The sequence below is a fragment of the Rhopalosiphum maidis genome, chromosome 2, assembly GCF_003676215.2.
Source record: "Rhopalosiphum maidis isolate BTI-1 chromosome 2, ASM367621v3, whole genome shotgun sequence".
NCBI lineage: Eukaryota > Metazoa > Arthropoda > Insecta > Hemiptera > Aphididae > Rhopalosiphum > Rhopalosiphum maidis.
In genome coordinates this window covers 22,831,584-22,849,926 of record NC_040878.1, presented here as the reverse complement: position 1 = coordinate 22,849,926, position 18,343 = coordinate 22,831,584, and the positions used below count along the sequence as shown (strand labels likewise).

At 22.5% G+C, this 18,343-nt stretch overlaps 1 protein-coding gene across 5 annotated transcripts in view; it reads left to right on the top strand.

Annotated features, from left to right (window-relative positions):
- Positions 1 to 18,343, top strand: part of LOC113551151 (calcitonin gene-related peptide type 1 receptor) — a 140,883-nt gene that overhangs the window by 30,781 nt on the left and 91,759 nt on the right. For all 5 annotated transcript variants that reach the window (XM_026953203.1, XM_026953204.1, XM_026953202.1 and 2 more), the window contains exons 3-4: positions 8,923 to 9,036; positions 10,839 to 10,945. In XM_026953203.1, coding sequence (XP_026809004.1) covers positions 8,923 to 9,036; positions 10,839 to 10,945 — 221 coding nt within the window. The remainder of the gene's footprint in view (positions 1 to 8,922; positions 9,037 to 10,838; positions 10,946 to 18,343) is intronic.

Genomic DNA, 18,343 nt, shown 5'->3' with positions numbered 1-18,343 from the left:
AGGATTAATCATTTTTGTTAAATAATTATTTATTATTATACTTTATATTGGTTATAGATTATTTGAATATTTACAAAATTGTTTGAAAATTGTATTTTAGTTTGAAACATTTTTATGCTATACATTTAATCAAAATAGGAATAATTATAATTTGTTCTAATAATTTTTTTTATGTATTTTACATATTATTTCTTATATTGATTTCGGCATTTTTCTAAATGGGAATTTAGTTGCTTATTTAATTTTATTGTGCAAGGTTAAATTAAAATTACCATTTTTATTGTACAGTTAAATATGATTAATAATTTTTGATATTAAAAAATATATCAATTTGATTGGAATATTATAATTATTTGTTATTAATTAAAAATGTTTATATCGTTTTATTATGGAAGTAAATAATATAATCATATTAAATTTAAAAGGAAACAAACTAAAAATGATTTAATTCAAGTAACAATAAGAAAGATACCTTCATTTATTTTTTAAACAATTATTAGATTTATGATGATTATTTACAAAATTAAAATTATGCGTGTGAGTGTAGAAATAAAAAAAAACTAATAAAAATAAAAAAATATCGATAATCATTATGCTGTTTATTAGACTTTAAATATTTTTGAAATTAATTAGATCAATATAAAACATATTTTGTTAAATTTGAAGTCATTAGTGATGTTATGCAAGCATTGCACACGGAAAATTAATTTGAGCAAAAATGATTTGTCAGCCTCTATTTTAAAAATTATTTAACATTTTATGATAGCAGCTGTTAGTTATTTATTTTCTCTTAATAGTCAACATGTTTTTCCAAAATATTTCGCATATAATATAATAATATAGTAATTATAATTATTATTATATAGTATATACAATTGTTATTCATATAGAAGTCAACACTGACGTACCGGAGAACGTGTAATAGGTTCATGCTATAAATACCCTAAATTGTGAATGAATGTTTATTTAATCAAAAATAATAATCTACGTAACAATGGTGAAAAGTTTCAATTGCCTACAATAATTACACTTGGAATTGGAATACAATCACTATAATCATTAAAAAAAAGGTTATAAATGATTATATGTTGTTTAAATATCTAGTTGAATCAAAATTTGAACACTAAATGTCCATAAAAATGTAATGAAGCATTATCCAAAATGTATTATTTTTTTAACAAAAAACTAACTAATTGTTTTAATTAATTATTTATTAATTTATTTTATAAAATTTTCAAATTTATGTTATACTTAATTTTTATTCATACTCATTCCTTATAGAGTTTAATCGGTTAACCAAAATTAACACTATTGTATGGTAAATAATACATGCACTATACAATACATTAAATTAGATCTATATGTTTATAGTATGTATTAATAATTCTAAATTGTCCAGAATAAATATATAGTCAGAAAACAAAGTATTACTATATTATGTCCGTTTATTCAAGCCTATGGAACATGTTGTGTAACTGACATCGAGTAAAAAAATAAATGAATAATGTTTAAAGTTTTGAACACTGTTCGCTATCAACTGATATACTGTTTGATATCTGAAAAAAATCAAGTTTATTGTATTTCAAATATATATTTTTTATTAATTATTAAACAAGTACTTAATAAATATGATTTTTTAAATGTAATTTATTTATACATTTTAAAATTGAAGCAACATAATAACGTAATAATATAATATAATATTCAATAAATTTTGTTTCAGTAATATTTTGTGAATACTATTTTAAATTATTCAGAATTAAAAATTATTAATTTCAGTTCATAATATTACTTATAAAATTATTTATTTATCTAATCATAGTCACAAGTCCACAACAATGGTACAAATGTTTTAGGGTTTTTGATAACATATTGTATTAAAATTGTTTTTGGTTATAATAACTAAATAATTTTGATTTACAAAAAAAGTAACACAACTTAACCGGGTATACAAATGTAGAATTACTATAAATATTTGAACTTTGAAGTATTTTAAAAATAAACAATTTAATAAGTTTTACTAAAATATTTGAAAATTCTAATAAATTACTTTTGGTAATTTTATCAATATAAAAATACTATTTTCCTTTTATTTTGTATCGGTACATATTATAGTTATGTTATACTAATCTTGTAATTATTCAAATTCTACAATTTAATGTTGTATTTCTTTTTTTCGATTATCATTATTATTATATTAATATATTATTATTATTTTTTTTAATTACAAGTTATGAAGTATATACTATATACCTCGGTACATTATTTATCAGTAGTTATAAATGTAATTATTATAATTATTATTCATGTATTAACAAGGCGCTATCACCAACGCCTATATATTTAAAATAATACAATGCTATAACTAAAGTTCGATTTTTTAAAGTTAACTAGCAATATACTATTTTACTAAGCCAAAATCAACCATAGTCACTAAATCATTGTTATTATTAAAGAATCTGGAGGTAAGGATGAATTTATTGGTTTTGTGTGAGTGCTCAAAAGTGCGTTATAGTAGGTGGAAAAAATAATTTCGTTCAATTTTATTTATAGTCATTTAAAAGTTTCAATTATTTTTAGTTTGTTTTCAATTAATTTATGATATAATTTTTATTTGCATATAAAATAGCTCGAATATTTAATACAAAGTTCCCTATAAGCTTATAATAAAACCATCACATCAACTTTTATGAGCGGTTGAGTTTAAATTTTGACTAGATTTAATATTCAGCCGTAAAATTAACGATTTGTATTAGTTATTTTGTTGTAATACAAAAATATTAAGAAACTAGATTTAACTACTACTTAAAATATATTTTTCTATGCACAGTCAAGTTAGTTTTCATCTTTTTATACCACGAAGTTAATTCTGTTGATATTTGATTTTCTTATGATATGTGTATGATTAGTGTGGCTGATTTTCAGTATGTTTATTATTATATTTGTTCGGATAAATACTTCGTAGCACTCAACTTGTGATTTTTTTTTTTTTTTTTGTATGCGCCAATTAAATGTTTTTTGTCAACGACCAAATCATTCTCAAATTATTATTATCAATAAAAAAAAATTGTAAAAATATATGAAGTACTAATATTTTTATACTGACATAATTCATAAATAATCTCAAATGGTGTATCCGCAGTTCATACCACCTGCTTACTTTTAGTACCTATATGATCAATATGTATTCAATAATACAAGCAATTATTTATTATTAGGGATAAGATTTATATGCAATATAAAATAGACAAGTATGCTAAAATATACAATAAAATAATATATAAACATTCAATGAGTTTACAAATTTGTATCGATCTATTATTATGTGATATTTATAATTTTTAAACAAATTTAATAATAAAATTACATTTTATGTACGGTAAATAACTTTTGTTAGTCTTAACATTAAATAAACCCATACAATATTGTGATACCTAAATTTTTACACTATCTACTTACGTTTAAATATATTTAGGTACCATAAAACATATATATTATGTGTTTTGAGTTAAAATATGCAATATGTACTTAAATTGTGCAAAATAAGTCATGAGGTGATTTATGGATTAAACTAACCACATTAGAAAAGGGACATTACAAAAGTAACTTACTAATGCATATTAATCCTAGCCTTTCTTATTAGATAGTGATCTGTGATTTTGAATTCATACTATGAACTTATTACAAGAACATTTTTTTTATATTAATAAGTAATATAAATTATTAATAATTATTATCACCAAAATAAATCATTGAAAATAATTTGAATTTATACGTATGAATACTATGTCTAAATCATATTTTAATATAACTATTAGTTAATATTAACAAAACTTAAATTTGTTATAAAATTTTGAAGACATAATGTTTAATAGATAATATAAATATATAAGATAAAACATAATATTTAAAATATTATGTTTTAAATATAATGATACTATTACTGATATACAATTATATTAAATTTACAATATGTCATAATTTCTTATTTGTATATGAAATAATGCCTTTAGAAATCTGTCGTAACAGTTAATATAAAATATATTGACTAAATCCATCAATTCGGGACTAAGGTAAACCACATGCCGTCGACATATGTTACTGACACATTAAATCGATGTACTATTATATATACTTATAGGCTATAATGCACGCACATGAAGTTGCCTCCTCACTTTGTCTTGCTGATTCAAAATAACACCAAATAACAATAAATACATGTATTGAATGATTTTTGTAATTTAAAAGATATTAATCGAAAAACTCATAACATTCCACTGTCATTTAAATTAATATTTTATATATACAAAACAGAAATTAGAATATACCTCTAATATTATTTTTACAGTGATTTTTTGGAAAAGATTTCTACAGTCACACACAATTCACTTGACCAATGTTAACAAGCTGTGTAAGGTTAGGCGTATATTTTTCGTGAAATTATCTCAAATGAAAGTACATATAAACTGATTATCTATTTATTAAATTGGAATCAAAATAAACCATTTACATCTTGATTGGATTTATCAACAAAGCAAAGTACAGCGACACCATAAATTGAGGTACACTCTCGCCAAAATATACCGAGTGCTGTATTTTATATTTTCCTGGGAAAAAGTCAAGTAATATAACTAGGAGTACATACAATATATATACAAGTATAATACAACACACACACACATGTGTGTATATATATATATATATAACTTATATAGTAACTTATGCCTTTATTCAAATACATATACAGTTATTGAGTTATTTCATATTACAATATAATGTTAATGATATATTATTTATATTTTCATTCATTTTGATTTTGTATGAGTTTTGATGAAATTAACAATAATATGAGGTTTATTATAATTCAATCATTATATTCATGCATTAGTTAAGTTTAATTTAAATAATAATCGAATTCTTTCTACCGATCTAATGTCCTATGTAATAAATAAAAAGTACTCAAATATTTAATAAATATAATGTACTTATATACTATTTAGGAGTATAATATAATCTCATTTCAAAACAAACAGTACCTAATAGAACTTAGTATAAAGTTATAAATTGGTAGTTGTACGGCTTGAATTATTAGTAGATTAGTTACTTTGATAATTTTATGTTTAAAACACCGTTAATTGTCTAGACTGCAATAAATCTTATAATCATCACTGCCTGAATAAATTGAACCATTCCAGAATTTTCCCCGAGAAGATTTGTTGTTATTTTATTTAATTATTTTGGTACCTAGTTAGAGATCGTTGGGGATTTTGAAATAACCATTAATCACTAATCCGTTGTCACTAATTTTTTTCATAAAAGTAATTAAAATGTAACACTTAAAAGTTATGTTTGACAGATGTTTTTTTTAAAAATAATATATATATATAAGTATAAGTAATTCACTCAGAAATTATCAGGTGCTATGGTGAGTCTAAAATGTATTATAATATATTACTGTGAATGGTTTCAAGTAGATTTTTTTGACGTTATTTGAATATTATTCAAAATAAAATAAACAAATTGCCATCGTGCAGTTGGAGTACGGTCAATCGTTGGATTAAGATTGAGCCATACTGTTCTTTACTAATCCTATCAGTTGAAATAAATCATTTAAGGCCTGGAAAATTTACGAGTTACTGCGCAACACCTCTATTATTTTCTGGTGTTATTTGTAAATGAAAATGATTCATTGTAATTTAAAGAGATAAAATGTGACTATCATTGGTTGGTAAAAAATAAAAAATAATAATTTGTTATCGTTTTACATGACTGTTGGGTGTGAAATTCATGTTGATATAGGTAATTTTTATTGGTTTAACACACATTCAAATACACAATTTACCATTTAAAAACTACAAATACATTGTAAAGACTTTAAATTAATGTATATAACTTTTAACTTAAACTTTTATTTTCGTAATCGACCAAAAATGAAAATAATAATACTAATACGTATATATATATATATATTATTTCACTTATTTCACTACAACAGTGAAATAAATGGTGTTTATTTATAATGATCAGAAAGTATGTGGCGTATACCACCATAATATACCCTTCACTATAGAACTGAAGCCAGGGAGTTAAAAAAAAATGTTATTGAAATTACAAGATTTTATACATTTTATAATTATACAAGATTAAAAATATTGAAAATATATTTTAATGATTTTTTTTTCAAAAAGATTTTAAATTTAAACTGTTGACATATATGTCGTTGAATACATAATAATTTGTAAATTATTATGTAGTTTTAATTTTATAGATAAGTAATATGATATATAAATAAATACTTCAATAATAATAATACAAAGTCCTTTATGAGTGTGTTTAGAATCCTAAAATTGTTAGTCGTAATCGAAAATTTTCTCTTTCGAAAAATAAATAAAAATACGAATATGTATACACCAACGTATTATGATGTTTCTATATAATATGTTTTAAAATTTTCGAAACATAAAAATAAATTTTAAGCTATTTATATATTGCACTTTTTCATATAATTTTACGGTACGTGGTGTTTACTTATATGCTAATGTATATAATACAATAATGAATGGTAATGTTAAAATAATCAGATAGTATATATTACTATATAATAATATATGCCATAATTTGACAAAGAATAGTTCAACGTACTATTATAGATACTACTAATAGACAAATAAATTACTAAATTACTGATAATAATAAATTAATACCGTACAATAATATAAATTAGTTATAAAATATCCTTAAAAATAGACGCTGACGCACCGAATAATATGTTTAGAAATATTTCCAATATACAATGTAAAACGATTTATCAGTGAATTCGAATTTAATACAATATTCATTACAGTGACCTACCACCTAATCAATGATGAGATACACTATAAATCTTTAGTCAAATCAGAGTTTTTAGTATTCGTATTTTTTGCTGTTTATACTAGTCCATCGGGTAGTTCACTAATATAACATGATACCCATTGCCTAGCCTAGATTATTACTGTGACAAATTTATTAATTTTGGTTGTTTTAACTTCCAATTCGAATTATTATTTTTCGAGTAATTTCATTAATGTAGGGTTTTCTTTATGTGTTTAAAGCAAATATCGCGGCCAAGTAACTTTTTTTTATTCCTATATTGCAATATTCTTATGTGTTAAAATTGTATTGTGATTATTTTAGTTTTGCATGAAACGATTTTTTCCTTAAAGCCTTCACTCTTTAGAGCATAATCTCCTCTCTGACGCAGGAAATTCTCTCGCATCTTGTGTCTATCACTGATAGTCGTTAAGACAAATGGCGTGTGGCCTTGAGTTACGTAATTAGCAAAACATATTAAGTATTTGTGGGTAGAAAATAGTTTTTGTCATAACATTAACAAACGACTTCTAGTAGTATCGTTTGGTAGATTGAAAAAAAAACTTTCTTTATCTAAACAAGTCAATAAAGAGTTGTTGATTTATTAATTTAGTCGTTTATTTATATATTACTGATCAAAGAGAAATTATCTAAATTTAATAAAACAAATTGGGCATCCAAATGTTTAAATTTTAACTAATACCATTTTAGTTCTTTTAATCATTAACTTTTTACTAAAGCATAATGATATACTACATATATTTCATTTAATTGTATTAAAAAATTTATAAATTACTTATATTTAATTTATTTTTAGCTTCAAATAATAAAATAATGTTTTATTTTTTTTAAAGTACAGCTAATCCTGGCAAATTTATATTATAAATTATTATAAATATTTGTAGACAAATGGTGTACTCTTTTTAATGAGTATTATAAAACGTGGCCAAGTATTTGAATTTTTATTGTTACACATTTTTGTGAACTAAACAATTAGTAGCCGACTATTAGGCGCCTATATAATATCTAATTAGATAATATAGTGTAGAAAATAATCGTAATACCGATTTATTCATTTCTCTAATAAAAAAAATTGAAATTTAGTTATGTCAATTTTATATCCGATATAGGTATGTGGATTATTTATGATTTATTTTATTATGATTTTTTAAATTTTATTAACATTTTTCAATACAATTTTCCAGTATATTAAAACGCTAAGATGCTAAGAAACATGTATAAGTGTGACTAGTGTGAGGTACATTCATTAAATAGCTAGAGATAACTATAATCTATATTATATTTTATACTTATTATTCCAATATTAGATAATGTTTTCATCTGTCTCATCTTAATTTTACATTATGTTATTGATTGCAATTTAACATCAAGTACCTAATACTTATTTTAAATTGAACATAATGCGTATAGTATAATAATTATGTTCATTAATAATTCTTGTAAAAGCTTTTAATATATTTTGTGTAGTACTAAAAAATTATTCATATTAATTAAGTATATTGATATGATGATATAATATTTTACTGTCACACTTTATTTTACTTTAAATTTATAGATATTGTCTTCGTATTACGTTAAAATATTTTTAGGATGATACAATTAGAACCTTAAGGTAATTATGTTTAAAATTCCTTATAGGAAAACTGATTGTCATTTTAAATTAAAATGTAAAATTTTAAATTGGTAATTACCAATAGACTTAACTGAAGTACAAACTATATTACATTATACTTTATTACCAATATTATCGACTATTGTCCCTAATATAAATATACATTATCTTGAAAATAAAATAAAAATTATAAGTGTTATCGTGTAAATTAAGGCAACAGATTTTTCTAAACATATCAAAATTTCAAATATTTACATTTTATTTTATTATATATTATGTATCTATTGTTTTATCAAACGATTTCAAGCACATTATTTTATACTTTTGTTATAATGTAAAATATATAATGTTTGAGTAGGTATCCAAATTTTGTGCACGTGTATTTCATTCGGTCTCTTAAATTATGTGAAAGGATTAAGGTTAGGTTTATTTTTTGACAGGTTCACATTTCTGTCGGGGAACGTTTGATGGATGGCTTTGCTGGGCAGATACAGAAGCCGGAGTCACCGTCCACCAACCATGTCCAGAATTCATTTCTGGATTTGATCCAACGAGTGAGTTTTCTTTGTTTATTTTAAACGCTTGTACAATATTTTTAAAGAACAATTTTTTTTTTTTTTTTAATTACAATAAAGATAAAAATATTCGTTTATATATATTTATAATAATATGAAAATTAATTTAGTTTATTTTCGCCATGATTATAATAATTATTTGTATACCGTTGGCAATAAAAATATAAAATTAAAATTAATTTTATTAAAATATCTATCAACCCTGGTCTCTGATAACATTATTCGTTAATATTAATGTAATATAAAAGTCCTGTAAAAAGTTTATAAAATAAGGATCAGTATTTTTCTCTTTTAGATAATTCAATATAAATATTAAATAGGTTTCCTACGTATACTTTATTATTTGATTATTATAATTTATTTTTAATTGACAATATTATTCGTCTTTTCACGGTGTATTTGATAATGAAAATGGCTTTTTATATTTAAATATATATAACCGAATTTCAAGGGAATATCAATTAAAATGTTATATTTTTCAAATGATATACTTTTTTAAACATCTATTATGCTTCTTTGAAATCGTATACATTAATATGTTACATAAATATTTACTTGTTTGTATTTTTGCTTGCGATTGTTTATCTATATGTAAAAAAAAATTAATCGAGGTAGTGGCTGCTGTATAGGCATACCTCGTAATTGAATAGTGCACAACAATCGATATATTAAATATAAATTTAATATTACATAGTATATAAAAAATGATTTATAACAGAAATGGCTAATTAACATCTATTAATTCTAAGGATATTTTACGATAAATTAACCTTTATCAAATTAAATTACTATTAGTTATTATTTTTTTTTATTAGTGAGACATGTAACTATTTTATTTTTTTTTAATATTTCATAATAATTATTAGTAACTATTATGTTAAAAAAAAAATATTGAAAACGTGTATAAATAGCTTTACGTGGCCCCACGCGTTGCGTGTTGAAAATAACAATATAATCTGTGAAGTTTCAAATTTCCGTGATTAATATTTTTAGAATTACAATATTAAGTTTAAAATAAAATCATTTTAATATTATTATTAATAATATTACAGTTTAATATAATAGATATTAAAAGACTGGGAGATAATGATTAAAATGTGTCTACATTTTAGAGTAATATATATTAGACTCAATAATAACTTTATAGTAGGTGCCTTTAATTGTTATACAGTATACTTGTCTTAGTTGTTTTATGTTACTTTTAAATTTAATAATATAAAAATACAATATAATATGCATAAAATAATATAACAATTCTTATTAATTTGTTTACATAAACCATGTTATATGAAAATTGTTTCAATTAAATACACATTTTTAAAAATATTTTCAATTAAAAGTTTTAAAAATATTCACTCATAAGCTTTCATAATATAAATAATAGGTAACGTATTATTTAGTTGTAACCTTGTTATTGATGTAATTTTACTGGATTGTATTGCTGTTACATAATATTGTTAATTGAGATTTGTTATTTTTGTTTAATATATTTCAATGACAACTTTATTTAAAAATGTATGTAAAAATAGAAGTTTGTATACAGTACCTACAGATTTTATGAACATAAATATAACTTAGTTTGTATAATTAAATTGATGGTCAATTTTAATAATTCAGAGGTTTATTAAGACATGTTCAGAAAGTATTACGAGTTATCATTTGACTTAACGAGTGATGGTTACATAGTTTAATAATACTTATATATTTCTACATTTACATATTTTAGTTTACTTATTTTTGATTTCCTATGTCTTATAATAATTCAAAATGTTATATTCTAGGAACTGCTTATAAGATCTGTAATAAAAATGCTACATGGTTTAAGCACCCAATATCGGGTGCAGTTTGGTCCAACTATACAACTTGTATCAACCATGAAGATTATAATGTAAGTATATATAACTAAACATACACTTTTATTTTATTTTAATATACAATATACTTATTGACTAAAGTTTTTATATCAACCATTCTATATAATATATACCGTTATTTACTGTATGTGCTGTGTTTAGTGAGAAAAAATTATAAGGGGTACTATAAACACCAAAATATTATAACACCATACTTTTTTTTTTGTTTTTAAAAACTATGTATTTTAAATGAAATAGAGTATTTACAATTTCTTCTATTTATATAATAATGTATTATCAACAAGTAAAAAGGGTAATTTATGAATAACAGAACTTAAACTTGAATTAAAATTATGGCAAGTAGACAAAATTAACAGTTTTGTCTTCCAGTTTAACCTTTGGGTATATATATATATATATATATGTATACAATACAACCGCGTTTGTTGTATACACTATACACCGCACAAGTATATAACATATAACTCATGTACGCTCAATAGTTTACGTTTAGCTTTTTAGTTTTGATATTTGACTAAATAGAACTATTATCAAACTTTACGATAAGAACATTTTAAGTGATTGCATGTAGGTAAGATTTTTAGGTGAATTATAAGTACCTATGTAAAATATTACAATTTAAAAGTGCACATAACTCATGTCGTACAAACACAAAGAGTATTTTTATTTTAAAGTTTGGTATTAGGTCAATTCACGCATGCATTAAGGCTGACGAAATGACGAAGCTAAATATGAATTCACTATCTAATTCTAATTGTCCAAGTTGTGTAAAGCGGAAACAACAAAAGTGGGTGTGGTACTGCGGCATCTTATTAAAAGTGAATAGCTATAGCTTTTAGAAATATTACAATAAACATTTTCTTTTTTTTCCTTACGACTTATTTTTCAGAATATAAATATAATAATATCTATTTCATTTACAACAAGGCAATTATTTATTAGATAATATTAAAATAATAATCATGATTGTATTTTTGTGAACAACATGTGATTAAATTAATCATAGATAGTAGAAACAGTAAAAAATATAATTAGTTAGTATATTATATTTATCTTTCCTGCTGGTAACAGTTAGTGTAAAAAAAAAAAAAAATATATATGGCTCATCTCTTACAGTACCATATTCAGAGTTTATTATTACTATATTATGAAGAACATCCAACCATAACATTGACAAAATATTATACCTTGGCCACGTGCACTATGTTATATTTAATGTTATGTCAAGCGTCTTGTTAACTATCAGCGTTTTAAAGTACATATACAAGGATTTTCAATCCATTTGTTAAACTATCGGATCAAAGCATATCCATCAACATCAATCTCAATGCTATACTCCCCTCTATCATAATCGAAAGTTTGAAAAAACTTCAATCCTATATATAGTAATTTTCAAAAATAACAGCAAATCACCCAATTTAAATTCAAAAAGTACCTTACAACAAATTTCTGCATTATTATTATTATTATTTTTTTAATGTCTATACCTTCTCTAATTTTATTAATAGGGAGATCAATATAATTATGAATTACGCATGTCACATACATAATATTTGTCGCTGAAAATCTGGAATTGATAAAAAAAAAAAGAATATATTATTTATTTATTTATTTATAAATTTTTGCTATTTATTGAGTTTAAAACATATTTATTTTTATTTTTTGGTCTATTAATATTGTGCACTGACATTTTTTAGTATACAAACAACATTACAAATACATTATAAAAGAAGTATATATTTTATAATTGTACGAATCCGAAGTTTTTTTACATTTATAATATTTATATGATATCTTAATCATATAATATAATGTACAGTAAATATTCCGTAAATGGTCACCTCTATAGGACGGTCACGCGGTCACCTCTAAATAGCGGTCATTATTTATGGTCCTTTCGGTGGCCGTTAATTGAAATTTCACTGTATTGTTAGACTAATATGGATAATAATCATTTGTTAATTATTATGTAAACATAAAAATACAATTAAATTGATAATATTATGTAGTATATTATATTCATTATTGTTTTTATTTTATTTTGATTAAAACGAGATGAAAGTAAAGTTTATAAAAACCTCAAATAACAAGGACTTATTATCTTCTATACTAGTTTCTGACCTTTTTTAAGTTTCATAAAAAACTTTTTTTTGTATAACTGCGTGATTATACATTATATTTATACTACACTAGTCTACAATAAAAATGGAAACAAAAGAAATAGTGAAAATGTGGAAAACGGGCACAGAAGGATAAAGCCATAACACCTCGTAAATATTAATCTTTTGAAAGAATACGTGACTCTCTAATTAAGGTTCAAGAATAGCATTGTCTCTTTTATTCACCTGTACAAATAAAATATTGTTATATACACAACAAAAATATAGAAAACTATAATGTACAATTTTGCTATAAACATTTAATGCTAAATATACATTTAAAGATAGCCACTAATATATAATTCTATAATGATGACAAAAAATTTAGACACGTCTTATATATTTTACAAACAGTATAATAATATGTTTCCAAACTTTTTTGATGTCTTGTATACGCAAATTCCAAAAGTTTTCAAAATTGTTATATGTTGTAATATTTTTACGTTCTTTCAATATAGTAATTTAACATAAAAAAAATACGTTAAGGTATACAAACTACTTCACGTTGGGCACTCATAGCACTTCATTACTTCACTACAAAATATTGTTGTATTACTTATTCCCTATTCAAAAGTCATAATAAAAGACTATGAATATAAATTATACGATTTTAAGGAGAACTCAATTTACTCAAATATAAGGCGTATATTTACAATTTGTAAATTCTTATTATAGATTTAAAATTTAAATTATAATTTAATATTTAGAAATATATAAAGTTTAATGAATACAGAATCTTAAATTGTTTAATAATACTTTATAAATAAATATTTAAAATTAGACGTTTATAGTAATATACGAGTTTGCGTTGTTTTTTTTTTTAAATCAATTATACAAAAACTTCATTTTTGTATAGTATATAGTACTTATATATGTCACTATAGTACCGTTTAGGGAATTTCAAGTAAGACATATATACTTTATACTTTAGTTTTTCGTCCCAAAATAATGGTTTTAGGGGTATTCTCGAGCAACCAAACAGTTCAGTATAAAAGTTACATTATTTGTAAATCATATATTTTAGAAAGTTTGGTTAAAAATTTTAATAAATAAATTGTGTATAGTTATATAATATAAATTTCACATATATAATGTATATTGATATTTTATATTACCTATCAAAATTAAATGAATATTTTTATAAATAATATGAAAAATAACCCTGTAATATATAATATAATCAAATATCAGTAAATTAACTTTAATTAATTTTACTCATCGTTAATTTTAAACTTCACCACAAAATAACCAGAAGGCTCACTTAATGAGAGTTGATAAAACGTTCAGTGTATCAGTGTAGCCAGAAAAAAATAATGTTTTGCTACTTAATGATTTTTAATATTATCGTACAATACAATTATGTACGACATTTATTCATTTATTGTATAAATAAGTCATATTGATAGTTGAATTGTATTATTATCTTTCTACAGGCTATACTGATAGACCAAGAGGTATAGCAAATATGAACCCAATAACAACCCATGTAATACTAAAATAATGAGCTTTTTGGTTATTTTGTCACTACACATCCAATAATAATCATATTATTAGTATTTTAATTAGGGAAGTAAAAACAGAACACATTTTTATTTTTATCTCTTTACGATGTAAGTCAGTATATAACATTTTTTTGCCGATAGTTTTCTTATATTTTAGATACAGCTTAAGTTCATCTTTCTCTAAAAGTTAACACTATTCTGTAAAACTATACAAAATGGTATATTTAACACAAATGTTAATAATCTCAAATATCAATAAGTGTTTGTGTTATGACTTTATTCTATATAAAATTGTATATAATATTAAAATAATGCTATAGTGTAGTATTAAAAAAAGACATACAATAGAACGTCAAATATCCACAGTACAAAATTAAGAAAAAAAATAATTATATTTTGTACTTTTAACAATACATAAATATTTATTTTATCATAATATTATTCTACTTATACATTATATATACAGTACCTGTATTGGTTTTATTTTTAATTAGAGAAAAAAGTAAATTCATAGGTATGAATTGTATATTTTTAATCATCGTTTAAAAATCATAAATTTAGGAATTTACAACGGCGCTGCGTGTGGTGGTAGAGCACGTAGGTCGATTAATATGTTGTTACTTGTTCGTCTATTAAAATGTGGTTGAGTGAGGCACATATGCAATTGATCATAATGTTTTCTAAGAGTTACAATAGACGAGGCTGTATATTATATTTTATATATAAATATGAAGAGATAATTAAATATTTTAAACTTGAGTCAAATACTAATATATTTTGTTGAAACTTAGAACTACTCTATACCTATAATACTAGATGAATATTAAATAATACAATTTATATAATTTCTGTATGTTATATGAAATCAAATCAAACAAAAAATATTACTCAATATTTATATTTATAACAAATACAGACAATACAAATTGGTAGTAAAAGAATCTAAAAATAAGTAAATAACTAATTCATAAAATAGATTAGTGTTAATAACTGACCATAATATAACACATACCTATACTTATATAACTGACTGACTTTCAAGTTTCAACCATCGAGATATACTATGCTACAAAATGTATATTATTGAATGATCTTGTATAGACATAAATACATAATATTTTACCCAATACCGTTGGTTATAAATATTATATTATAGTATTTACGATCAATGCTTATAACTATATATATTTATATATTCTCTATCTTGACGCTTTCAACATTTTCAGCCACGATGATAATTTATCAATTACCATTAATTACTTAATAATTACTTCATTGAAAATTAAAATTAAACATTGCGGTAAGTACATGATCAACTACAACTAACCATCTATCCATAATAATATATCAATGGTGCAGTGCACTAAAAACAGTAAACTCAAACCACCTTTGATGTTTATAACTTATAACTTTAGTAGACCTATTATTCAAATAACCTATTTATACCATTACATAATTATAAGTATAACAAATCAACATTGTATAATTTTGTTTCTTTTAAAAGAGTAATGTGTGATATCTATCTATATTTAATATTTTAATACAAATTGTATACCGAAATAATTAGAAAAAAAATCAACTATGATTACTAAATTAAATGCAGAAATGTTAATAATCATTATAGTATTTAAATAGAAGTTTTAAAAGAATAAATAAATATATAATAATATATCATATAGATTTATTCATCAAACATGCTTACTTCACTTTTATCCTTTAATAATGCATTTATTGAAATTTAGATTTTTGAAATTTTTAAGAACCCTTACTTGTAAAGAGCATATTTTCAGATAATTTTATTTTTATAATATTTAATTAGTGTTCTGAGGGACCAAATAAATGAGTACAACACTATTAGATTTTTATCGGAAAGATGAACGTTTTCATTTTATAATAATGTAATAGTATTTTTGTTTTTGTTGAAATCTTATGCTTACATTTTCAGCATTCGGGATGGTTTATCAGTACAATGTATTGGTTTAAAAATTCTTTTGATGACTTATCTGCAAATAATTATAGAAAAAAATTACGAGCCGATAAAACACCAGTTGGAAACTATACCGAACGTATTTTTATAATTAAAATAAGCTCCTACTATTAGCCAGAAAAATGTCAGGTAATTCAGTTTGATATGTGTATATATATATATATATAATTAAATCTAGCAATAGCAAAAGACTTCACTCATTATCAGATAGTATTTCATAAAAAGTCTAAAATTTGCAAATTGAATCCTTAAATATACTTAAAAATTTCAAACAGAAATGTTATAGATTCATATTGCTTAATAATTTAACAAATGTTGGTGAGAATTCCTAAACATCGTTCTGGTATTTTTTTTTAGTAAATGTATATTATTATCTCTTTATCTATGTATTTATATATATATATATAGTTATTATAAATTATAATATATTATCAAGATTTTACATTACATATAATGCTATTGAATTGGATAAATAATTTATATTTAAATACTACAATAAGTTACGAAAGTTAATTCTGATATTAATACAAATTTATTATATTATATTATTATTGGTAAATAATCAGAATCATATCAATAAAATATTTATTTCATGCCACCTTTATTCTTTTTAAAACATCTATTTAAAATCCTTCATATTTTTTTATGATTTAAACATTTCTTAATTTGAACTTGAACATGATATTAAACAAAATATGTTTGTTAAATTAATGAATATGTAATGTTATTTAATAACAATAATTTAACCTACATCTAATTATACAAGTAAATAAGCATTTTTTTTAAATTCCGAATTTTTATACAATGGATTGCGCTGGATTACGTACTTCAAAATTAAAACACTCAACACTTTGACAACGATTCGTGTTTTTTTGGTCATTGGTAACTCTTGTGACCATTATCAATGCATTAATATGTGGTTATTTTGTCATTATCTAAAGAGTAAACCATAGTTATATATGATGATCTATTATGCTTTTTCAGTTCGTATTTTCTTCGTCAATATATTCAATTTAATTTATCCAAAAATCATATAAAACACTTTGCTAACTTATCATCATGTTAATAAGACTTCAAATGGTAGTCTATGAAGTTTATATTATAAAAATAATAATGTAATAAAATATACTATGCCCAAGTATAACATTTATCGTGCGTTGAAATATCTAGCACGGTATAGCTTACTAGCTTAGAAATACGCATGGTGAATAATGAAAGAGCATAAATGTAATACTGAATCACTTCTGCTAAACTAACGTATATTGTGAGCATATTTTTTTTATGGGGTCTCGTCTTGTAGAAAATTGAACCTTTTCTCTTCCCTGTCATCGGTGATCTGTAGCTCTAAAGGGTTCTTTTTCTTGAGACCCATAAACATAGCAAAATCTCCTTGGTATCGTTTTAATATAATTCAAATTTGAGTTGAACACGTGGAAAATATTGTTGATATTTTTATGTTACACGTTTTATGTCTTATTGCATCTACTACGTATAATTAAAAAACACGTAGTTATAAAATTGATAAAATAAAATAATTAATTATTATATTATTATGTAAAATCACGAATTGCATCGTTTTTATTGGTTGAACAAAATTAGGTATGTAATAAATGTCTACCCTTAGACAATAATATTATATTATCATATTATTCAGTACTTATCTTGTAAAAAAGACAACGAGTTTTCAAATTAAGTAAATTAAAAAAAAAAAAAAAAAAAAATATGAACTAAACTTTATTTCAACCTTACTAACAAAACAATTCT